This window comes from Polypterus senegalus, chromosome 1 (genome assembly GCF_016835505.1).
Source record: "Polypterus senegalus isolate Bchr_013 chromosome 1, ASM1683550v1, whole genome shotgun sequence".
Classification (NCBI taxonomy): domain Eukaryota; kingdom Metazoa; phylum Chordata; class Cladistia; order Polypteriformes; family Polypteridae; genus Polypterus; species Polypterus senegalus.
This window is the reverse complement of record NC_053154.1, coordinates 101880177-101905027: the sequence shown is the minus strand read 5'-3', so window position 1 is coordinate 101905027 and position 24851 is coordinate 101880177. Positions and strand designations below refer to the sequence as shown.

The 24851-nt window shown below is 38.8% G+C and overlaps 1 protein-coding gene across 3 annotated transcripts; it reads left to right on the top strand.

The window, feature by feature from the left end:
* Nucleotides 1–1089: 1089 nt before the first annotated feature.
* fbxo3 (F-box protein 3) lies at nucleotides 1090–23158 on the top strand. Of its 3 annotated transcripts, XM_039754494.1 has the most exons (11): nucleotides 1090–1219; nucleotides 7894–7983; nucleotides 14979–15142; nucleotides 15795–15909; nucleotides 16042–16246; nucleotides 16747–16792; nucleotides 18093–18177; nucleotides 18444–18566; nucleotides 18833–18948; nucleotides 21801–21988; nucleotides 22204–23158. In XM_039754494.1, the coding sequence occupies exons 1-11, from the start codon at nucleotides 1128–1130 to the stop codon at nucleotides 22333–22335; spliced, it is 1356 nt and encodes a 451-aa protein (XP_039610428.1). In that variant the 5' UTR covers nucleotides 1090–1127; the 3' UTR covers nucleotides 22336–23158. The 3 variants fall into 3 exon arrangements, with proteins under 3 accessions (XP_039610428.1, XP_039610433.1, XP_039610440.1); XM_039754499.1 differs by lacking the exon at nucleotides 18444–18566; XM_039754506.1 differs by lacking the exon at nucleotides 1090–1219 and having other exon boundaries at nucleotides 7895–7983; nucleotides 14966–15142.
* The last annotated feature ends 1693 nt before the right edge of the window (nucleotides 23159–24851 follow it).

Below are 24851 nucleotides of genomic sequence, written 5' to 3'. Positions count from 1 at the left end.
TGCAGAGGGAAGCGCCCTGCCTTACAGCTCGGTGTGATTCAACGAGCTGACGTACAGCTGGGAGCTTTTTGTTCCAGTTTACGCCCAAACAGGTCATAGCGTAAACCGCCCTAATTCATGGAGTTCATAAGAGATGCAATTACGAATAGAATTAGTGTACATCATAGACAAAAATATCTGGGTCAGACGTATGAAATATTAAAATGTGTGCTTCAATTTAAATGTTTAAAATCTAAAATTCTCGATTATAATAGAAACATTTTTATTTTCACCCTCTGATACAGATTCATAGAGTAAAGGATCAAAAAGACCATCTTATTCGTAATCACTGACCTTGAAATAGTCTAAAACGATACTCCGCACGCTAATGTTTGAAATTTGTCATTTTTAACCTTTTGGGCGTGTCTCTTAAAGGGTTGGGATCACCGATAAAGAATTAAATAGCAAAAATACGATCAAATTCATGATGTACAACCTCGAAATATCATAAAAGGACACCCAAAATGGTCATATTACCAATCCTCATTTTTTGAAGTTTTGTAAACAGGAAAAACTTTGACCCCCGCCTTGTATTCCATTAGAGGATGAACCCCTGGGGTCGGTAAAAGTGACATGCAGAACTGCCGATCATTTTCTGTGGACTATATCTATTGTTTTACTCTTTATTGTAAAGTTGTATTTCCCTGCACAAAATATGGTGTAGAAATGTCGCTAAAAATGAGGGGATTTCGGCTTTAGAAGGCCAAAAATAGGGTGAACCCTGAAAAACTTGACGTCTTGCATAATAGGTATCAAGACCAATCGAACGGTATATCATGTGTGGGGGTTTTCTCTTATCCGTACGTCAGGAGGCATCGAACAATAAAGCCGAAGTTATTTTAAAGCGTTCATAAGCCATTCTTAGGAGTAGAACTATTACGAAAAACTTAGAGTAAATTTCAAAAACAGCAAACGTTATCGGGCTTTTTCTCTCCTATTCGAAGTGAAACCTCCCCTCCTTATCGGTTCTGTCAGACTTCTGATCCTCTCCATGACGTGTCCCTCACGTGTGCTGTATTTGATAACAAAGCAGCGTGCGCTCGTCGGTGACGTCACACGGGGCGTGGTATCATACGCTACCGTCAAAGATGGCGGCTTCCACTGAACTAAACCTGGAGATGTTGCCTTCAGATCCGCTGCTGCTCATCTTCTCGTTTCTAGATTACAAAGATTTATTCAGGTGAGAATGGGAAAACATACAGCTGCAACGATAGTGTCTCAGATCAACTTTTTTTAAATATTGCTGCGATGTGTAGGGCGCAGCTCGAGTAGTTGCTCTCCGGGTAGGCTCGAAGTATAAGCTTGGGAGCTGCAACAGTGAAGGAATGGAAACTCGTAGTTTACTGAAAAGAATCTTAGTAGAACACTTGCTTGACGAAATGAAGCGACAAATTTTTACAATTTAATGACTGAGGAAACAGATCAAAGCATTAGTGGAGATGGGAAATAAGCAAAAATAGGACCGACTTAGAGTAGGGTGGGGGTGAGCACAAGGAGATTTAGCTGTACGATCATGTAAACGGATACAGGTTGAGAAAACGGCCGATTAGCGAACAGTCAAGAGCCGGTTGTGTAATAATCCGAAAGACCAAAGAGAGAAACTTATTTTCACGTGTCTGGGATATACACTGCAAAATACCCGAGTGCCAGAACAGTAGGTATGCTGTAATACAAATGACCAAAAAAAAGAGAAGCTGATCACAGAGATAGATACGGTTATACAAAGACAAGGGGGTAGGAGGCAAAGTTCAAAGAGAACGTGTGACTGTTACAGCAGAGTAGGGATTTGGTAAAAGAATGTGAGTGACCATCTAGTGCACTTTTTTGTTATAACCCGGTATATGATGTACAGTACCTGGCAGCTGGAGACTGGCCCAGAATGAGTGAGCGTGAATCTGTGCATGGCAGTGCCCAGTGATGAACGGCATTCGTGGCACTTTGCTAGCGTGATACTAAACAGTAAATGGGTAAAATTGTAAAAGAAAATAATTAGTCTATTTCTTTACATTTTGTTATATACAGCATAACCGTAATTTTTTTTTCTACCATGATTTACTAAAAATTTTGAGTTGGCGTCATTAACATGAATTGTATTGTTATCTGTCTTTCTTGACTTTGAAAACGCAACACTGAGTTTGAAGGAGAAATTACATGTTAAATATGAAAAAATCCAATGTGTTCAAATGTTTGACCTTTAATTGATGCAACAATAATCAAAGAGCTGTTTAGCTTTAACTTAAGTGAATAGATGTAAGGCACCTGTAAAAATAAGTTAGAAGAAAAAAGCAACCTGGAGAGCCAGTGTCACTAAAGTTCTTGCCACATAACACAACTTTTCCACCAATTTTTCAGTCATAGCCTTTGTTTACACAGTCTTGGTGAATCAGATACAGTTGGCAATGTGCTTCCAGTAGCGTAATGTTACTCAATCCAACTAGCCATCAGTTCACTCTGGTAAAATCAAACAGGTTTGCTCTTGCCTTTAGTCATAGGGGTGGAGTGTGTTTTGCATGAGAGCTGAGAACTAATACATGCTCATGCCCATTTTGAATCACACACACAGAAGAGAGGCCAACCACAGTCTTTGATGTTGTCACCAGACCCTATCAGTTTATGTGACTGAAAAATCAATGCCCATGTCACATTTATCAACTGAATGCCTACCTTCCAGCACGGTCATGCTTGACCCTTTTTGTGACAGCCAATAATAGTGTGCTGCCTGGTGGAGCCAACGTTGTATGGTGGATTAACAGGCACAATGAGTTCAGCCACAGTTTTACCCATTTTTTTTCTCCATTCTTTTTTAATGCATAAAACACAAGGCATCAGAAAGATGAGCCTCTCTTCTGTATGTACAGTTCAAAACAAGCTTGTTCGTTATTCCTCGTTACTCCATTCAATGCATTGTACATCCAGATGACGGTTGCCAGCTCTCATGCACGCACACAGCCCACTCCCACTACTAAAGACAAAATAAAATCCATCTGATATTTATCAGAGCAAGGCACAGGCTAGGAATTTCGCATTATGTGAATGGCCTTCAGGGGAGCACACCACTGACTGTCTAGAACTGGAACAATTATATAAATGGAGGCTACGACTGCAAATAGCTGGAAAAGACGCACAATGTGCAGCTAAAGATAGTGAGGTTGTCAAAGTAATTTTGCGTGTGTGTGTTGAGAGAGGAGATGGCGTTACACTGAGACCTTAATAGGCGCCCAGTCATGATTGCTGCAAGACGGAGTGAGTGAGACATGTTTTTGGCTTGGTGTGTTTGTGTGTGTCCTGTGGTGGGATGGCACCCTGCCCAGGATTGGTTCCTGCCTTGTGCCCTGTGTTGGCTGGGATTGGCTCCAGCAGACCCCCGTGACCCTGTATTCGGATTCAGCGGGTTAGAAAATGGATGGATGGATGGAGTCCAGCTATAACATTACACTAATGAAAAAAAAAATGGTGTTTATCACAGAAGTGGTCTTTTGCCCATTTGTAGACAGTCACATTTCCCCACTGCTTTGTCAGAAATATTTTTTTCTGTTAATTTGGAATCAAAAAGTATTTTGTTTTATTTATTAATGTCAATGTGGCTACATTGCTAGTATTTGTTAAAATTTTCAAATTGCAACAGAAATGCAAACAAAGTGTTAAATGAAGGTTCATTTTTGTCATACTGGCATCCCTGATTATGCAGACCCTACAATATTCGTGGAACAAAACAAAAGCATGCCTGCATTTTTAGCTAGTTAACACATACTTGCCTTTTCTTTTATGAACAAACATTACATTGAGCTTTTATATGGGTGACCAACTGAATGTTGACTTTTCGTTGTTGTCAGAATCTGAACGGCAGCCAAAACATTTCCCATTATAGTCAACTGAAATTAAAGCCATAGTTAAAACTGAGACTTCATTTACAACCCCCAAAGGCAGATCATTGCATTTTTTGCAGTGTGGTGGGAAGTAGTAACTTAGTAGGAAGAAAGCCTCGAGTGTGTTTTGGTGCAAGAGCTGAATTTATTTTTCAATTTTAGTAAAAAGAAGATCAACAAGGGTTTTTTTTTGTTTTATTACTTCCTGTGTGCATTTTGAAATGGGAGTAAATAGATTTAAGTACTCCATCTTTCCCACCTATTTTTTTGTGTCTATCAAAGCTTTCAATAAGAAAATGTCATTTAAAAACTAAGAGTTTTTAATACATTTGAAGGAATTGAAAAATAATTTCTGAATAGAATGAGAGGTGATCAAAACATTTTAATTCCGAGCCAACAAGGGGTTTTGTAAGGTGCTGAATTTTTAAGTGGTTAGGAATTAGCTCTCCTGTACAAGAAAAGTGTACACTTCAAGTTTATAACATTTGTGGCTTATTGTTTTAGGGTTGTATAAACACAGATATTTGCTTCCCGGGTCCTCCCTGCATGGAGTTTGCATGTTCTCCCCGTGTCTGTGTGGGTTTCCTTCGGGTACTCCGGTTTCCTCCCACCTTCCAAAGATATGCAGGTTAGGTGGATTGGTGATTCTAAATTGTCCCTAATGTTTGCTTGGTGTGTGGGTGTCCTGCGGTGGGTTGGCGTCCTGCCCGGGATTGGTTCCTGCCTTGTGCCCTGTGTTGGCTGGGATTGGCTCCAGCAGACCCACATGACCATGTGTTCGGATTCAACGGGTTGGAAAATGGATGGATGGATGAACACAGATGCAAAAAACTGCAAAATCAAACATTGTGCTGTCATTAAGTTTTTAATGCCAGAGAAAAATTCAGCTTTTCAGATTTATACTAGCATGGTCAGTTCATACCAGGACCAATCTCCTTCATGTGGTACTGTCAAGAGATGGGTAGGACATCAACATCTAAAACAGAAGATAAATTTGCAACTGTGAAGCGAATTGTAATGGACGCATGAGATAGAAGATACTCTTTAGGAATTAGTTATGGGTCAGTTGAATTCATTTTTTGTGAACAATTTAACACGAGTAAGTTCTGTGTATGTTGAGTGCCCAGCGTTCTGACTTCTTAAATTAAGCATCACTCCATCCATTGTGTCCCACAGGGCATCTCAAGCCAGTCCTTTAGGGAAGCAAGAAATGTATCAATCATTTCATTACCAGGAATTTTATCACCATTGAATTTTATTATGGAAGGTACTATTGGCAAGATCATATGCACCATTTTTTACAATGCTGAGAGGGGTATTTCATATTGATCACCTGTGTCAACAGCCCAAATAATTGGTCAATATTGTACTGATTTTCTTTGGCAATAATTAGGAAAGCAGTGGGAAGAACTGCTGAGTATCTCCCTTCTGCATTATGGCAGTGCCCAGCTCACACTGCAAGGGTTGCAAGGGCTGCTGAAACTGGATTCCCAGAAATGGCAGAGCAGCATTGTCCTCCAATCCTGGTCTTCTTTAACTGCCATCTCTTCCTCAGACTGTAGAGCTACCACTGTGGGATGCACAAAGCCAATGAAGAAGTTGCTACAGATGAACAGTTGGAAAGTAAGACTTAATGTTTTAGTTAATGTGGTATAGGAAAGCCTCAAAAATGGTCAGTCAGTCAGTCAGTCATTCATTATCCAACCCACTATATCCTAACACAGGATATGGGGGTCTGCTGGAGCCAATCCCAGCCAACACGGCGCAAGGCAGGAACAAATCCCGGGCAGGGTGCCAACCCACTGCAGAGCACACACAAACACACCAGAACACCCGGAGGAAGCCCATGCAGACACGGGGAGAACATGCAAACTCCACGCAGGGAGGACACGGGAAGCAAACCCAGGTCTCCTTACACCGAGGCAGCAGCGCTACCACTGTGCCACTGTGCTGCCCCTCCTCACAAATGGTATTAGTGCATGCTAATACCAGGAATTATGGTGAAAAATGAAACTTGTTTGGTTTTGCTGGTCTCTTAATAGGTCATCTCACCTTTCAGCATGATCACATATCATACGTGAAAAGATAGCAAACATATAATTCTTAAAGTAAGGAAAAAGCAATTATTTTAGGAAAAAATAACTTGGAAATTATTTGCATTGGTTTGAAAAACGCAACTGTAAGTGATATTAAAACAAGGATATTTGTAATTAATTAAAAACACGTTCATAAGCCGTTCAGTTATTACCGCTTCTTATTGTAATTTTTACTTTGAATTCAATTTTGCATCGGCATCAGTAATGTCATAAGTGAAGATTTGTGTGGAAAGATTTATAGATCACAAACCTTTGGTTTAGAATTTAGAATTAAAAAATTTGTGTTTGAAGTTCTCCATGGACAGGCCCCTTATAAAGGTAAGGAACTGGATTACAATGAATGCAAAGGCAATGTGTTTCAAGAGATCACGCCTGAGACTGACTCTGTAATTTAGCTTTTTGAATGTGAAGCAGGTTTATTGATAATTCAGACATATCCTTGCTTAATTGCAAGTTAAGAGCATCACAATAGAGAATATAAACAAAATTCAAAACTGGGTGAAATTCCATTTTAATTAAAAGAAAGTTAAACACAACAACTAATGAACTGTGCACTGGTATTTTTTTTTTGTATGTTTGTTTAACCACTATATTTGTCTGTACTTTATAAATTGATACAGCCCTGTTTTAATGCAATGGAAATAATTTTGTCTTAAGTTAAAAACAAAAAAAAAATTGGGAATAGGTGGCCTTCATTGTAATGTATATTTAGTAGCACTCAGTAACAAGCACTACTGTAACATGAAATGGCATCCTGCAGATTTTTACAAACCGGAATATCAGAAGCACCCGGACAGTATCATTCCTAACCAGGTGTCTTTGCCTGACATACACACTCTCACTCTAATTTCCACTCATGTTAGAACTTAGGATAGTGATGACAAAATAGTTTTCTGCTTATTCCTGTAATAATACTTCACATGTTTCATTTAAACTAGGTTAAGTAGTGTGAAAATGGATAGATGGGAGTTATATCATCCACCAGAAAACTGAAGAATCACAGATGAAATCTGCTATGCATGGCCATGCGTCTGTTTTTACTAGACTTAAGACATAAGTGTCAATGTCAAGAGTTTCAATGCTGAAACCAGCTTTTAGTTATTCTCTAATACGAATGCAGCCTGCAAATAAATATTGTTTTACTACTTAGTTTTTTATTTGCAGAACATGCCATTGTTTTCGACTTTTAACTAGGACCTCTATGTAGTCTTGGTTTTAAGTATACGCAATGTGTCACTGATTATGTATAATCATTTATTATTTAATAAATTGATGGCTCCACTTAACAGCACTACTTTATGCCCACTCTATGAACTTTGAGAATAAATATAGTAAAGAATTTGGATAAATGTTAGTTTTGTTATTCATCCGTCATCTTGGAACCATAATTCTATCAAAATGGAACGATCTTGATTTCTGGTATCTGCATGAGTTTTCCTTCTGTAACTCTGGTTTCCTACTTATTATGCCAGAGGCAGGTGCCTGTGAAATGGCCTGATGTTAGTGTGTGCAGGTTCCATCTGCAGTGTGTTCTACTGGCTTCGTGTTTTTGACTTCTTCACGGTAATGCTGGAATAGGCCCATATGACCTTGAGTTCGATTAAGTGAGTTTCAAAATGTTTGCGTAGGCTGTTTTATGTATTTGGTATTGCATACTTTCACATTTTAGTGCCAAATGCAGAAGATCTATTAGTCTCTAAAATTTTATTTTTCCCCCTCTTGTAGATGACTGATTTTTTTTGGATTTACTATCATTTCTGATACTTCAATTTTTTTATGCTAATGTGCCAGAGGAAAGTTTACTGTATGTTCTTAACAGTTTAGGCTGTCTCCATAGTTGTATGGATCTCATTGACTTCCTTTTTATGCTCTGTGTTTCCTGCTAAATGTAGTTGCTGCATGGTCAATCGTCGATTTCGAGAGGTCTCAACCCATGACCCATTGTGGAAACGCCAGTGTCAGAAGTATTGGCTGCTGACAGAGTAAGTAAAAGTCTTGTGGATTTTTCCAATTGCTGGGTGGGACTGTATTAGTACCAGTTTTATCAGGGCAGGTTAAGCTGGGGTGGAATGTATTGTGCCGAGATTTAACATATTATAATGGGGTGTAGCATGTGGAGTACCATTTCAGGGAAAGTATTCTGTAATGTAGCAGTAGTATTGTCAAGTTTAAAGAGACCAGCCAAACTTTTACTGATATCTAAAACTAACATGTAGCACATCACTACTTTCTGGTCCTATGATAAGGAATCTCTTAAAATACCATTAAAAAACAAATCAGCTTCCCTAATGTAGTACAATGTGAATTTGTGAATTTCCCCTTGGGATTAATAAAGTATCTATCCTGTCCTGTCCTAATCTGTTCTGTCTACAGAAGACTGCCACAGTGAAATGTGATGTAGTACTGTATTTTGTAGCTGGCTCTTTGTTTTTTAGTATAACGAAAATACTGAGTATGCAAACGTAAATACTGAGCATATGTTTGTTCACTCTATGCTGTCAGAGCAACGCTTACATAATTCCTTTATTCTTAGTACTGGCAGCATGCACATGTTTGCTTCCCCTGGCGTTTTGGCTAACTTGAATTGGGAATTGTTTTGCTGTTAGGAGTGGCTATTGGATGAGTAAAAAAGAAAATACTGTATACATAATATACAAGATGAAGTGACCTCCTCAAGGTGAATTTGAAACAGCATATTAATCCATGGGGCGGCACGGTGGCGCAGTGGTAGCGCTGCTGCCTCGCAGTTAGGAGACCCGGGTTCGCTTCCCGGGTCCTCCCTGCGTGGAGTTTGCATGTTCTCCCCGTGTCTGCGTGGGTTTCCTCTGGGCGCTCCAGTTTCCTCCCACAGTCCAAAGACATGCAGGTTAGGTGGATTGGCGATTCTAAATTGGCCCTAGTGTGTGGGTGTGTTTGTGTGTGTCCTGCGCTGGGTTGGCACCCTGCCCAGGATTGGTTCCTGCCTTGTGCCCTGTGTTGGCTGGGATTGGCTCCAGCAGACCCCCGTGAACCTGTATTCGGATTCAGCGGGTTAGAAAATGGATGGATGGATGGATATTAATCCATAATCGAAGTCACACAGAATGTGTTTCTGTTTTAAGATAGACAGCTTCATAAATTTGACAGATGGACATGCCAACTAGTGTAGGTGCTTCTTGCACTATACAACAGTGAACCTAAAAATTAGGTACATTTGTATAATGTTGGATCTGAATTAAACGCTACAGAAACAGAAAAGTTGGGTTTTCACTACAACCTGAACTTCATGGCCCAGGAGCAGGCCTGAGATGTTTGCATGTGCACTAAATAAATATTTGCTTCAGTATTTCAGGAGAAATAAAGAAAACACTAAATGGGTTCAAAAGCATAATGATGATACATCTTGATCTACGAATAATGTTATCAAACCTAAACTAGACCCAATATGCAAACTTAATGCAGAAGTCTAAAGCTTAAAGAAAATGATGCTAGTGTACCCATACTGTATGTACATGTAATTTGTATTTTGCATATTCAATGCACTTCATCATGCTGTTTCTTTTACCTGAACGAGGCTCTGCCAACTTCTCAGTAAGCAAACAGCAAGCTATTATGTAACAAAGCTAAGGGAACTTTTATTTTTCTGATTCTTTAGCATCTTTTCAGTTTTTTGACTCCTTGTGCGTATGAGGTTGAAAGCACTGTGAGCTGAAAACAAACCAAGCATTCTGCAAAGTTCATATGAAAGAGAATTAGTTTTTATAAGAAATGTCGACTTTAAAATAAATCCTGTCTTTTTGTTAAGTCATTAGCCTGTGTTTATTCTCTAGCAAGTTTAGAAATATGCCACTGCTATGTGGATGTAGAGAGCATTTACTTTGCTGTCTCTGGATAGCTGAATTTACCATAGGAGACTGATCCAAATCTGTTCTACCTAATCCAGAACACACAGTATGATATTTACATTATAATTCTTTTGGGTCTGTCAGTTCCAGTAGTTTTCTTAGTCTAGATTAGATTTTATATCCTTCACCTCGGCACATTGCACTCTGGAGTAATCAATTTCTAAATATTATGGTTTAAAGCAGTGCCCAAATTATGTGGACTTTTTTAGACCTGTAACAATATTGATACATGGCAACAAAGATAGCCAATTATCAGAATGTATTTTGCCAATATTGCTGGTATGTTTAAGTTTTTGGATTTCAAAAAAAAAAAATTAAATGAAAAGATTAAGCATATGATGTTTTATCATGCACATGTTTTAATGCAGTGTTTCTTAAATTCTTGGGTGTTGTGACCCATTTTTTTCGTATGTAATCAACTTTTTGCTTTGGAGACGCTGAAGGTGCACTCATTTTTAAATTGAGACCCATCATGATAGTAATATGGCCTCTGTTGACTTAAATCTAAAGGATAAACTCCACTGACAGAAAACTTGCCACATTATGTGGCATCTGAAAATTGTATGATGCAAGAATTTTTTTTTCCAAAGGATTAAGGCAGAGGGGTGGCTCTCAAGCTCAGGATCTGCTGTGATATCTGGAAGGTTGCCGATTGCTGTTACTGCCAGAAGGGATCCTACTCCGTTGGGCCCTTAACCATAAAATTCCTCCAGGGGTGCTGTGCAATGGCTGACTCTGTGCTCTGACCTCCAAAGGTCACTTGAAAAGACTATTTCCCCTCTGGGATTAATAAAGTGTGCATGCATTAACTATCTGTGTGTATTTTGTATTATTTAATGAATATTGTTATACAGTAAGTAATGTGCTTGCCATAGGGTCATACAGTTTTATGCATTTATTTTTTTCTTTAAAAGGTTTATTACTTTAGCACATATTACAGTTACTAAAAAGAGTGTGATTCTGCGGTGGGCTGTCGCCCTGCCTGGGGTTTGTTTCCTGCCTTGCGCCCTGTGTTGGCTGGGATTGGCTCCAGCAGACCCCCGTGACCCTGTAGTTAGGATATAGCGGGTTGGGTAATGGATGGATGGAAAAGAGTGTGTTTATTAGACTTTGTAGCTTACCGGAATGTTACATTTGCATATCTGCCACCTCTCGCATTAGGGACATACCGCTGCTCTGGGGCTTCTAAAGACAAACAAAAAAGAGTAGGGATGAGAATAAGCTAAGACAGTAGACTTAAAAACAAGCAGCATTTGAATGCATTTTAGTAACATTAACAACATAGGGCACCTCATTGATGAAAATATTTTAGAATTTAATTGAAATTTAATCATGATGCAAGTCCTAAATAAAAAGCTGTTTCCAAGCCTAGATTCGGCTTTTGCCTATGAGCTGAGTCAAGCAGTCTTGTTTCACTGTAAAGAATCTGAACTGACAGCCTAAATGTTCTTTTTCCTTCCAAAGTTTCTACATAAACTTTCTGAACTATATCAGATAACTTGCATAACTGGTTTAACAGTTTTTCTCACAGCTTACACAGAGCCAGTTAGGAACACGCAGTACACAAAAGGTGTGATTTATAAAATAAAAACAAAAAAACATAAAAATAAAAAAATGGCTTTTTTTAATTTGTGTAAAATTAAAGTATCTTTGCTTGTTAAAAATGTGTAACATATCAAGACTTAGTGCACATGAAAAAACACCCAGTAGGAAAGCCTATTTAAATGAAAAGTGTTCAATTTACTCCATAGTGATATGTGAAAGATATTTCAAGAGCAGAGGATTTCAGTTACCTTACCAGAGAAATAACTGCCAGTTTCATTTGAAAACATGTAGTTAACTATACAATCTTCGTTACTGTATGAAAACCTTGTGTACAGTTGGAGTAGGCTTTGCAGCAGCCATTTTGGGAGGTGTTGAAGACAATGGAGAATAAAAGAAAAACACAAATTTTACCAGGAAATTTGTGAACTTCAATTATAACAGTAAGTAAGCCAATAACTTTATGTATCCTCTGCAAAGATCTTGCCTTATTGTCAATCCTAAGACAATGCAGTAAGTCCCCTACATACCAACCTTCAAGTTACGATCTTTCCAAAGATGTGAACGTGCATGTCCAATAAATAAAAAAATATTTAAATAAGTGAAAAATGAAAAGTTGCAGCATAAATACAAATTCTGCGGTAGCGTGTAAATTAGTTTGTGTGTGTGTCGCTAGGCGGAACACAAAACTCTTGCTATTATTGTTTACATTCTCATGCATCTTCTACAAGTGGTTGGGCTTTTGGCTGTATGTATGTTGACGCTGAGTTAACAAGCTTTATTTCAAGCCTATGATGTCCGGAATTAAGCATGTTCAACAAGAAAACAGTAACACAGTTGGAATCTGGGTAAGTTGTTCTTCACTCATTAACATGCCATACAAACCAAGTAGTGTTGGAGTGCAGGGGCAATAGGGACCTTCTTTCGGATCACGTGAACAGTTTGTTCTTGTCAACTTGTCCTAATCGACTCTAATGTATCAACCAAGGGCACTGGCATTTCAAGCTGAGGCTGTTTAATCTAGAAAGATAACCTAATAAACATGGTTTGCTTTGAAGAGTTTCAACATTATCATTGGGGGTTGAACTGATACCGATGCATATGTACAGGCCAAATAACGTCCTAATATATCAGTGGCCAACATTATTATTCAGAACCAAGTTTAAAACAATATCAACCCAAAACATAATTTGAACACATTAGGGGAAATGTTCTAGATAGGGTAGTTAATCCCCAATTCCTGCACTTCCAGGTTGGCTGCATTCTGATAGTGGTTTATTGTCAGTCAGTCATATTCTAACCCGCTTAGACCTGAACATTGTCATGGGGGACCTATTCCAGCTGGCATAGAGCTCAAGGCAGGGACACCCCCTGGACAGGACACCAGTTCATTACAGGTCCAACACACACACCACATCCTAGGGCCAATTTAGTATCTATTTAGTGTCTTTGGACTGTGGGAGGAAACCAGAGCACTAGAAGGAAACCCACTCAGACACGGGGAGAACATGCAAACTCCACACAGGGTGGACCCAGGATGCAAACCTTGGTCTCCTTACTGCGAGGCCACCGCCTCCATACACCCCCATGGTTTATTGTAAAGCTGATTTAATTTGGAAAATAAGATGACCATTGCACTGGTTTGGTAATTGTTATTTCTTTTGACATATATTAACATTTCTCAATATAAATACAGTATGGATTATTTATGATGCCATTATAAGTACATACTATAACTTTACACTTAACAGACCTCAAATAAAAATTATTTTAATAATTTTTTTTTTATGCCGCTAACTTTGACTAATATAGTGTCTGAGTTCTTTAATGTTATAAATGAAATTTAAAGTGGTCACATTTTCATCCATCCCTCCATCCATCCATCCTCTAAAACTGCATTACTCTGAACAGGGTCATGGAGGAGCTGGAGCCTATCCCAGCAAGCATCAAGCTTAAGGCAGGAACAAAGCCTAGACAGGACACTAGTCCATCTCAGGGTGAACACACAGATGCGCACACACACACAGATTGATGTAAATTAACTTTTTAATATTGTATATCTATTAGCACCTGTGTTCAGAAGTATGAAACTTTGTACTTTATGTCCTAGATTTAGACACATTTGTTTATGGCAAGCAAAATCATATTATTATTAAACGGTATAGGTTAGTATTGTCAGTTTTTTAAAATAATGAGGTAAATGTGCAGAAACTTTGACAGTGTTTATCATTATTAAAAACAGAACAACAACATTATGTATTAGAAGTATTTCAAATGGAAATTATTTTTTAGAATTTTGATTATTTTGAATTAAGTGGTTCAGCAAAGTACCAGCACTTTATCTGTTTTTTTAACTTTATTTGATTTAAAACCTTAAATGTGAATTGTGTTTTTTGTATATATAAAATCACCTTCATGCAAACTTGTATGTTCCTTTGCCATTCCTCTTTTCTTTGCCATTCTTCCCAGTTTATAGTGGTAGTGATCCTGGCTCCCACCGCACATTCTCAGCTAAGCTGAAAAAGTCCCATCTGATTAACAAGTAGCTTACTGATAAATAGCTTAGTTTATGTGTGCCTGCTATTGTTAAAGTGTTTTAGAGTGATACAGTGGAACTAAAATGTCTAAAGAACCACAACTGCTGTGTCGTTAAAATTAAATTTGATAAATTCATCTGTTCTTGGAAACACTGAATTAAACACATACTGTATTTTCTGAAATGCAAAATAAATGTCTGAAAAACATAGCAGGAAAAGTATGCGTTTTCCTGAGTGGAAAATAAGTAGTAAAGAAAAAGTACATACTGCATCTCTCTGTCATTGAAATATTTGTGGAGTAGATGTCACTTACCCAAATACTTGCACAGTTGTATCAGTTTATTTTCATATTGTTTCCCGCAGATCATTTAGTGTAACATTATACAACCTTATGTATATTTCTGTTTGATTACAACTCACAGTCCACACAGCAATTAATAATGTCCAGCCTGAAGCAATAAAATGTATGCAGTAATAAAAAATAAAAGCTTCATGCTGCTTATGCATAATATAAAGAGAGGTATGTTTCTTAATTTCTTTTATAGTAAACAAGAGCCATTGTTAACTGTTTTAAAAAAACTGCATGTGAAATGATCAAAATGCAAAAAATTGTTGCATTTTAATCATTCTACCACTTGACTGCGATTGTACATTTTAATTTTCTTTTGAAAACTCATTCACATCTTGAATAGCATTTTTAATTAGCTGATTTGGTATCCGATAGTGTGTTTATTGATGTGTTTTTGGGGTAATCTTTCAGAATTAGTGGTTTGTCAAGGAGAGATGTTTACCAGCTTGGCATTAGGGCACCCCTGTTAAAGCTAAACAGCATTGGTAAGGTAGTTTGTACTCACATCAGATATTTATTTGTAATCATAGTAGTGCTGTAGGACTAGTAAAAGAAACTGATGAGGTGGGGATTTTTTCACTTGTGGTTTAGACTGGGCTGCCATGAAAGGTATGTACATTGTCAGGCATGAAATACATTGAATTCTGATCAGTGCTGTCTTTTAGAACTGATAAGGCGACACACAAGAGGAGCTGGAAGCATTTATTCCTCAACAATTATGTTGATCTGGGACGCTATATCGACCACTATGCAACCCTAAAGAAAGCCTGGGATGACCTCAAGGAATACCTCAACCAGAAGTGCCCACGCATGATTATCTCCTTGAAAGGTAGAATAGGCCATTGCTGTTTATGTTCCCTAAACGGGCCTTTTGACCTATTTTGTCTAATGCAGCTATCCCTTTTGAACTGGTGCCTCAGTTAATCATTAAACTGAATGAATCTGAATACAGACACTAACAATTACATTGTATTTACTAAGAAAGCCAATAAGTAGTGGACAACTTAAATTGTACAATAGACACAAATTTGTTCCCTTGGTTGTGCCTTGTGCTTCATGTCTTGTGCTCTGGAGTGAAGAACAGGCTTGCTGTTTCCTTTAATTTAGGCAAAGGGTGTGGAATAACAGTTAGATCTTTGGACTTCAGACCCTGAAGTTGTGGGTTCAAATCCCACTACTGACACTGTGTAATCATGAGCAAATCACTTCACCCGGCTGTGTGCTATTTGGAAAAAAAAAACAAAAGAAATACTGTATAACCAATTTTATCTCTCAAATACTGTAAGTGACCTTGGGTAAAGGCATCTGCCAAAAAATAAATGAAGAGTTTTAAATGGCTGGTCAAGTTATCATGATAAAAAGAGCCCCAAATGCAATTTTGTATGATCATTTGTATTACTGTATGGGAAGGATTGTCACTTTTAATATTGACATAAGCCATCTTACCCAGCCAATTCCTCCTTTTTGTGCCCCTCTTGTAGAAGGTGTGAAGGATGATGATCTGGATGCAGTTGAAACTCAGATTGGCTGCAAACTCCCAAATGATTATCGCTGTTCATTTCGAATTCACAACGGGCAGAAGCTGGTAGTACCAGGGTAAGATCAGTAGACTGCAGTGCTCAAGAGAACTTTGGGCAGCCCCATTGTTGAATATTAGTAAGAAGTGTAGTCGTTTGACCATTATGAATTATTACTGATCAGTAATGAATGACTTTGTAATTGCTACAGTCTAATGGGAAGCATGGCCTTGTCCAACCACTACCGCTCAGAGGATCTGCTGGATATCGAGACAGCGGCAGGCGGATTCCAGCAGAGGAAAGGACTCCAGCAGTGTTTACCACTAACGTTTTGCTTTCACACTGGCCTCAGCCAATACATGGCCCTGGAGAGTGTTGAAGGACGTCATCAGTATGAGATTTTCTACCACTGCCCAGTAAGAGTTGCACTAAAGCTTTAAAATCTTGCACTTTGAACGTTGGAATTGATCGAGTAAAAGAAAGTTACATACAGGTTATTCCTATGTAAACGACTAGTTTGAATATGAAAAATGAATTTCCAAAACATTGTTCCATAATATCCACTTTTCAAATGATGCTGAATCAGCGTCAACCCTTCCTTTATGAGATTATTATTGGATTAGTTCAGGCAAACTAACACAGTGATATATTACATCACTTATGCAATATAATCACACCTTTTTATTTTTATTTGTTAATTTTCTTCTCTTTTTTTGGTATAAAACAGACAAATTACAGTTTCTAATATTCTTGAGTTGGTGAGCTTTACTGGAAGCAAATCTTTTTTTTTAAAATATTGAGACTCGTGCCATTTCATGACACTTTATGTTCCACTGAACTCCGAAGTCTTGTTGTTGATGATGCTACCAAAAATTGTGTTTTATTTCTCTGACAATCATCTTTCATCTTTCTGCAGGACCAGATGGCCCGCGATCCGTCAGCTATTGATATGTTCATCACCGGTAGGTCATACAAGACTGCTCTCTGTTATTTATCTGTATGTCTGTAAGTGTAGATTTTGTTGAAAGAGGTGCATAAGACAGGGTGGCTTTATCAGTTTCTATTTATGATTGTGGCGCATAATAAGAGCATTTGAGGAAAAGACTGAGGGAGATAGGACAAAAGAATGTCCTGTTGTCTCATTTATTCTTCAAGGAGATCAAAACAGACAGGCAGAGTCCGCTTCACTGAAAAGAAGAAACCATAAACTTTTAAGAGACATAGTCAAAAAGAAAAGGAGCCAGTCAACCTTACTGATATCTATCTGGAAAAACAAACACTCATTTTACATGACATCACCAACATGATGATAAAAAGGAAATAAATAAAAAGTAAGATAGAATTACTTGAGGCTAGACAAAAACTAATAGAAAACAGGACATTACTTGATACTTAATAAAGCATGACCCTCTCATAAAAAAGTTACCTGCAGAAATAAATTCATAAATTATGTCATAGTTATTAAAGATGTTTAGGTGTTAAAAATCTTAAGGAATCTACAATATATTATTTGTTTTAATTTTTTAAAGAAAAAATTGTCTAGAAAAAAAATCAAGAGTTAAGTATAAACCTGCACACTATTAATCTAAAATTTGCAGATTTCTTCTTCTACTGATTTAAAATGGATAGGAAGTGAATCTGAAACTCTAAATTAATCACACTCCATAACATAATGGTTATATGAGTATAGCTAAAATATGTATCACTTCTTGCACTGGCTTAAAACTTTAATACAGACTGGCCATGATACTTGGTGCAGTGGACGTACAATAAAGTTTGGCAACTCTGTCTTAGTGACCAAGCAGCTATTTGCTTGATATGGGATGTACTAGCTAATTGAATAGAACTGAAGAGGAATTTTTATTGTAGTTATTGTCACAATTTGCAATGATTAAGGCATATGCTCTATTACATATATGCATTATGTTAGCTGTGTTGCAATAATAAGACTCATTTGTGTTATATTTTAAAATATCACAGTTTCTTGTGTGAGAATCAGTATATGCTAATCACTAGTATTTGATAACCCCACATTCTCCATGGATCACGTACTGTCATAGCGAAGAAGTGTAATATGTTTCAGCCGTGCGGCGAAGAAGTAGTCTGTAATCTGAAAAATATTTCTAGCTAATAGCATTTGTCTTTATTCCTCTGTATTTATTTGATTCATGGCAGCCAAACACAAGTGTTCCTGAACATTGTAGAGCCTATTCCTTGTTAGTGTGGCCTGACAGATACATGTTGTCTAAAATGTCTTTCCAGGCTCCAGCTTCACAGAATGGTTCACCACCTATGTCGAAAATGTTATAAATGGCGGGTATCCCATCATCCGGGACCAGATATTTAGGTGAGTGCTCTGCTTCTTTCCTTTCATGCTGTCTCCATGCTGAGTAGCTTCTAATGAGGGAGACTTAGAATTATTTGTGTGAATTCTCTTTGGACTCTAAAAAGTATTTCTTACACCATTATTATCTTGGTCTCGCACTTAGCCGTAGCTAAATAAGCAGTGAATCTTACTTATTCTGCCTAATATTCTTCATAAGAGACACTTGTGGAACACTAGAATTGTTGAATTACAGTTTAGGATTTGAATTGGTGTTGATTTCTTTGTAGGTATGTTCATGATAAGTCATGTGTGGCAAAGACCGGAGATATTTCTGTGTCTGTGTCAACCGCTTTCCTGCCAGAGCTCAGCTCTGTGCATCCACCTCACTTTTTCTTCACCTACAGGATCAGGTAAGATCACTGCCTATAGTTGCGTTTTTTTTTTTTTTTTTTTTTGTCAGCAGCTAATATTTAATGAAGTTCTTGTGTCATCTCTTGGAATATTTCTTGAATGACACCTACCCACACTATAGCTTTTTGTGAGTACTCTGTGTCTCTCTGATAGTTTATTTTCCCCATTAAATCTGGGTCACTGGCAGGCCCATGTGTGTACTGGAAGGCATACTGACATGTGTCTTTCATTGATTTGACATGTAAAATCACTTCTCTCTTCCTAGAATTGAGATGTCTAAAGATGCATTGCCAGAAAATGCCTGCAAACTAGAGAGCAGATACTGGAAGATAACCAATGGAAATGGAAATGTAGAAGAGGTTCAAGGGCCAGGAGTTGTTGGTATGTGTTGTCTCAACTTTTGCACATCTTACTATGTTACAGTTTAAAACAAAACAGATATTGCAACAAGAAAAAGTAGAGTGTTCATTTACTGTTTCTAGTGTCATCCCATGTTGGTCTTTGCTGTCTTCAATTTTTGTCATTTTGACCACCGCCTGGAAATGACATCTATATGATTTCTGTAAATTGCATGGCCAACATATTCTCTGTCTTTCTCTGTTTTGTTCTCCCTGAATCCTTTCCTGCTTTATCGTTTGGAGTGTACAGTATCTCTCACTCCTTTTAATGACAGAAATATTTCAGCTCCTTGCTCTGAAAGGTAAAAGATACCTCTCTTTCCTTCTTCCATTAATGTAGAACTGTTATATTTATGGCTTTATGCATTCAAAATATCTGTATTCTTTATTTGCCGACTCGCATCCAAAGAGGTTCAGCTTCTTTAATATGTTTTTATTTCAGGTCCACAGTTCTATTCCATATGTAAATAATGAGAATACTGTATGTAAAATCTTAGCATCTTCAGTCTCATTTGGAAATGAATCAATGGGCTGCATAAAGGTCTTCATACACTGCTCAAAGATTAAAGGACCACTTTTTAATCAGAGCATAGCATCAAGTCAGTGAAACCTCTGGGATATTGATCTGGTCAGTTAAGTAGCAGAGGGGGTTGTTAATCAGTTTCAGCTGCTGTGGTGTTAATGAAATTAACAACAGATGCACTAGAGGGGCAACAATGAGATGACCCCCAAAACAGGAATGGTTTAACAGGTGGAGGCCACTGACATTTTTCCCTCCTCATCTTTTCTGACTGTTTTTTCACTTGTTTTGCATTTGTCTACAGTCAGTGTCACTACTGGTAGCATGAGGCGATACCTGGACCCCACAGAGGTTGCACAGGTAGTCAAACTTCTCCAGGATGGCACATCAATACGTGCCATTGCCAGAAGGTCTGCTGTGTCCCCCAGCACAGTCTCAAGGGCATGGAGGAGATTCTAAGAGACAAGCAGTTACTCTAGGAGAGCTGGACAGGGCTGTAGAGGGTCCTTAACACATCAGCAGGACCGGTATCTGCTCCTTTGGGCAAGGAGGAACAGGATGAGCATTGCCAGAGCCCTACAAAATGACCTCCAGCAGGCCACTGGTGTGAATGCTTCTGACCAAACAATCAGAAACAGGCTTCATAAGGGTGGCCTGAGGGTCCAATGTCCTCTAGTGGGCCTTATGCTCACTGCCCGGCACCGTAGTGCTCAACTGGTATTTGCCATAGAATACTAGAATTGGCAGGTCCACCACTGGTGCCCTGTGCTTTTCACAGATGAGAGCAGGTTCACCCTGAACACATGTGACAGACGTGAAAGGGTCTGGAGAAGCCGTGGAGAGCGTTATGCTGCCTGTAACATCGTTCAGCATGACCGGTTTGTTTGTGGGTTAGTGATGGTCTGAGGAGGCATATTCATGGAGGGACGCACAGACCTCTACAGGCTAGACAACGACACATTGACTGCCATTAGGTATTGGTATGAAATCCTTGGATGCAATGTCAGACCCTATGCTGGTGCAGTGGGTCCTGGGTTCCTCCTGGTGCATGACAATGCCCGGCCTCACGTGGCGAGAATATGCAGGCAGTTCTTGGAGGATGAAGGAGTTGATACCATTGAATGGCCCTCACACTCAGCTGACCTCAATCCAATAGAACACCTCTGGGACATCCGACAGCGCCAGGTTGCACCTCAGACTGTCCAGGAGCTCAGTGATGCCCTGGTCCAGATCTGGGAGGAGATCCTCCAGGACACCATCCTTCATCTCATTAGGAGCATGCCCAGATGTTGTCAGGCATGCATACAAGCATGTGGGGTACAAACAAACTACCGAATACGATTTTGAGATACTGCAATGATATTTCGGCAAAATGGACTAGCCTGCAGCATCATTTTTTCACTTTGATTTCCAGGGTGTCTTTGAATTCCGCCCTCTGTAGGTTGATAATTTTCATTTCCATCAAACAATGCATCATCCTTTCGTTCCTAACACATTACCTAGTCCATATAAGTATAGATATCCAGCAGGATTTTTTTCCAATTGAGATCTGATGTGTTTTCAAAGTGTTCCTTTAATTTTTTTGAGCAGTTTATTTTAGAAAAATAAATTCTTATCATTTCAATGCTGACAGATTTCTTTTTGATCACTGTGCTTTGATTTGTTACTCTAGTGACCTCCATATGATTCACTTTCGAACTGCTTTTATTGATTGGAATATTCAGGGTTACCATGAATTTTGTTTTGTTTAGATTCATTTGTAATTCAGACTCCTGGCATGCCTTATCGTTTTTGCACCCTTTCCATTAATAAGGGGTTTTTCTTGAGTAAACCGATTTTGATATTTACTGTTTACCTCTAGTTAAATAAAAGAATAAAAATAACAAAATGTAAGTATGCCTCATGTTTGCTTTACAGCATGTAGATAGAGTGAAGAGTTGCATTAGGCTCTCGCATCTTTGGTTAACTGCATCTGTGTAAAATGAAATGATTTTTTGCTGATGGTAAATTAGGAAGGCAGTGTGGTGTAGTGGCTACAATGAAAATTAACCTACAAGGTCTGAGAATTTCATGTTCACTTTTACATCGGTTTTTGTTTTTGAGTACATCAGATAATTTTGATATTAAATGAAAAATGTGGGTAGATAAATTATGTATATAGCATATCCTCACAAGAGTGCATTGCCTTGTTCTACTGTACTATGTTTTTTGTTACTTTATGTTCTTTGTTGTTGTTATCCTGTGTCAACACTTGATTATTTTTCCCCCCTTCAATATTGAATCTGAGGAAACTTATTTCTGCTCTGCTGTTATAGGAGAATTTCCAGAGTTAAGACCTGGGAAAGTCCATGAGTATGCAAGCTGCACCACATTTTCAACCACTTCCGGGTATATGGAGGGTCATTACACCTTCCACCGACTCAAAAACAGAGAAGTCTTCAATGTGACTATTCCCCGCTTCCACATGGTCTGCCCTCCTTTTCGCAAGTCAGTGGTGCGAACGGTGAGTTGTTCTTTTGGACAAGTGTCCAGTTGGGCATGAGCAGACAATTCTAGATATTTTTTTTGTCTTGTTTCTTTTGAGTCATTTGAGTCAAGTGGTGCATTTCCAGGCACACCCAAACATGCCTTTCAACTATAGGATTCTCACTGCAATCTGGTGAGCATATAAATCTGAAAAAAGAAAACAAACCTCTACTATTATTTTCATTTTGTCAGGGCTCTACAGGTGATGTCTCTGTGCCCTGGAATGATGAGGACAATTCTACAGACACAGATGAATATGAAGACACAGATAGGGGAGGCCTGGAGATCCCTCCACCCAGTGGTCGCTGCCCACGCCATACTTGATAATTCTCTGTATAGCAGTGAGTGCCCTGGTACCCCAGCTGTGTACCCATCCCACTTTTTGCCCACTTTCTTTCGTTTTTTTGCTTCCCAAATCATTTTCTGTTGTGGGCATATTGTGCTGTGTAGCCCTTCCAGATGGGCATGGGTGCTGCGCCAGCTGTGTTGAACGGATTTGAGCTGTTGCAGTCCAAATCTCTTTTATGACAGTTTCCTTGTGAATCTAAAGAGTTTTCCATGATGTCCACTCTTAATTACCATTGGACCACTTCTGTCTGAGATGGAGGAAATACTCATTCTGTCACTTATGAGTAACCATTGTCCACTCTGTGTGTGTGTGTGCGTGTGTGCGTGCGCGTGTGCGGCTGCGTGTGAGTGTGTAAATGAACTGTGCTGTGATTTTCAGTTGCTTGCTGACATAGAGAGGACTGTAAAGCTGTGTCCAGCAGCAGGCATACCACTTGGCATGCTTCTCCTCATACCGGACAATAATTGAAATTCGAACTCATTATCTTCCCACTTTGTACATTTGTAAAGACTATCGTGTTGTTCTTCCACTGGAGAGCACTTGCTTAAATGAGTCAGTAGTTGGCTGCAAGGAGCAGCAATCGCAGAAGACTTTGCTGGGTGAAGCTCTTATTTCTGGATGGTGGCCAGTGTGCTGCCACTGACTCCCACATGCCAGGAAAGCAGAAAGCAGGCACTGGGTTTAGAAACAGGGCGGTGACCTGTAAGGATTTACTTACCTTGTATGATTTAAAGACATTTTCTTCTCTGAATGCTTTGTGTTTTGGGAGCCTGAATAAATCTTCCACCTTTGACTCTCTTTTTGTTTGACTCTTCATTGCTCCACAACTTCTTAAAACATGGATCTGAAGAATGGTCATCCTGAGACATGTATGATCAAAATTGTGCTGCTCTGAGAGGGGCTGTTTAATGCCACATGGACTAGTGGATTGTTAAACCCTTTAATTGAGTAGAGGCTAGAGACTGAACTGTATGGAATGCCGCCGACTAGTTTGCTACTAGCTGTGGTTTTTACACCCTTAGTTTAATCTGCTTTAAGGACAACTTGCAGAATTCGTCTTCATTCTCTCTTACAGATATGTTAAATGCAGGACATTATTTGCCATCTAGTGATTGTGTTCAGACAAACAGTATTCTGGTTTTTTAGCTACACCTCCATTGAAAACTCCGTCATTACAAGATTTAAAATATCGGTAGAAAAGCTTATTTGTCTTATTTTAGAAAAAAAAACCTGGATGTTAATTGAGAAAGCTTGACTGTATTCCAAATATAGACTTATCCTCTAGGGTGTTATATAACAGAAATAAGCACCCAAAGTGATTTGATGCTTGATTGGGTCTGTTTACCATGCAACTAGAATATAATCTTGAAATATACCCTATCTATCTGCTGTTTCCCCTCTCACAGATTTTGAAGTGTAATTGAATGTTTTTTTCCAGTTTCCTCGGTTAACTGGGTGTCTGTGGTGTGAATTGGGAAGTGGTCACTACCACCACCCAGGAGGCATCATGGAAGCATTTTCTGTTTCCAGAGAGCACAGAAGAGGAGTTCTTTTATCCAGGACTTAAGTGCAGAAATGTGACTTCCTACTGGCCTTTGATGTAATTAGGAGTGTTTCAAGTTTCTCATTTGTCTGGGAACTCAAGATGTAAATAGGAAGTGTTTTCTGTTTCCACAGGAACTGAGGCTTCGACATGAACCTGAGAAATGTTTCATGTTTCCAAAGGAGCTGATGGTATAGAAGATATATATTTAGGGGTTAATGTGCTCCCAATCATTTAGTCTTAGAATTATTTAAAACATATGCTCATTTTTATGTTTAAATAGCTTAAAAGTTGCTGGCTTTTTGTTTGCAGACAGGCCTGCCTTTTTTTCCTGCTGCTCAGTTTAAAACATCAGTCAAGGACACTGTGTATACTTTTTGAGGGAGAAAAACAGGCCATTGTTCTAAGAAATGCAGCTGTTGAGATTTTAACCTAGAGAGAGAGAGAGTGCTAAATAGACCATTAGTTTAGAAAATATATATATGGAAAATCTGAATATACAAATTAATTGTGTTCTGTGTTAAAATGTTTGATTAGTCAATCAGTCAGTCATTTTCCAACCCACTACATCCTAACACAGGGTCCACTGGAGCCAATCCCAGCCAGCACAGGATGCAAGACAGGAACAAACCCTGGGCAGGGCGCCAGCCCACCGCAGGACACACACTAAAGACAATTTAGGATCGCCAATGCACCTAACCTGCATGTCTTTGAACTGTGGGAGGAAACCCATGCAGACATGGGGAGAACATGCAAACTCCATGCAGGGAGGACCTGGGAAGTGAATCCAAGGTCTCCTTACTGCGAGGCAGCAGCGCTACCACTGTGCCACCGTGCTGTCTATTAGGTAATAATTAATACCAATTAATAACAATTATTACTAATACTAGAGGGCTACACCCCATTGTGAAGAGGGGGGCTAAGTTAACATAAAATGTGCTATATAAC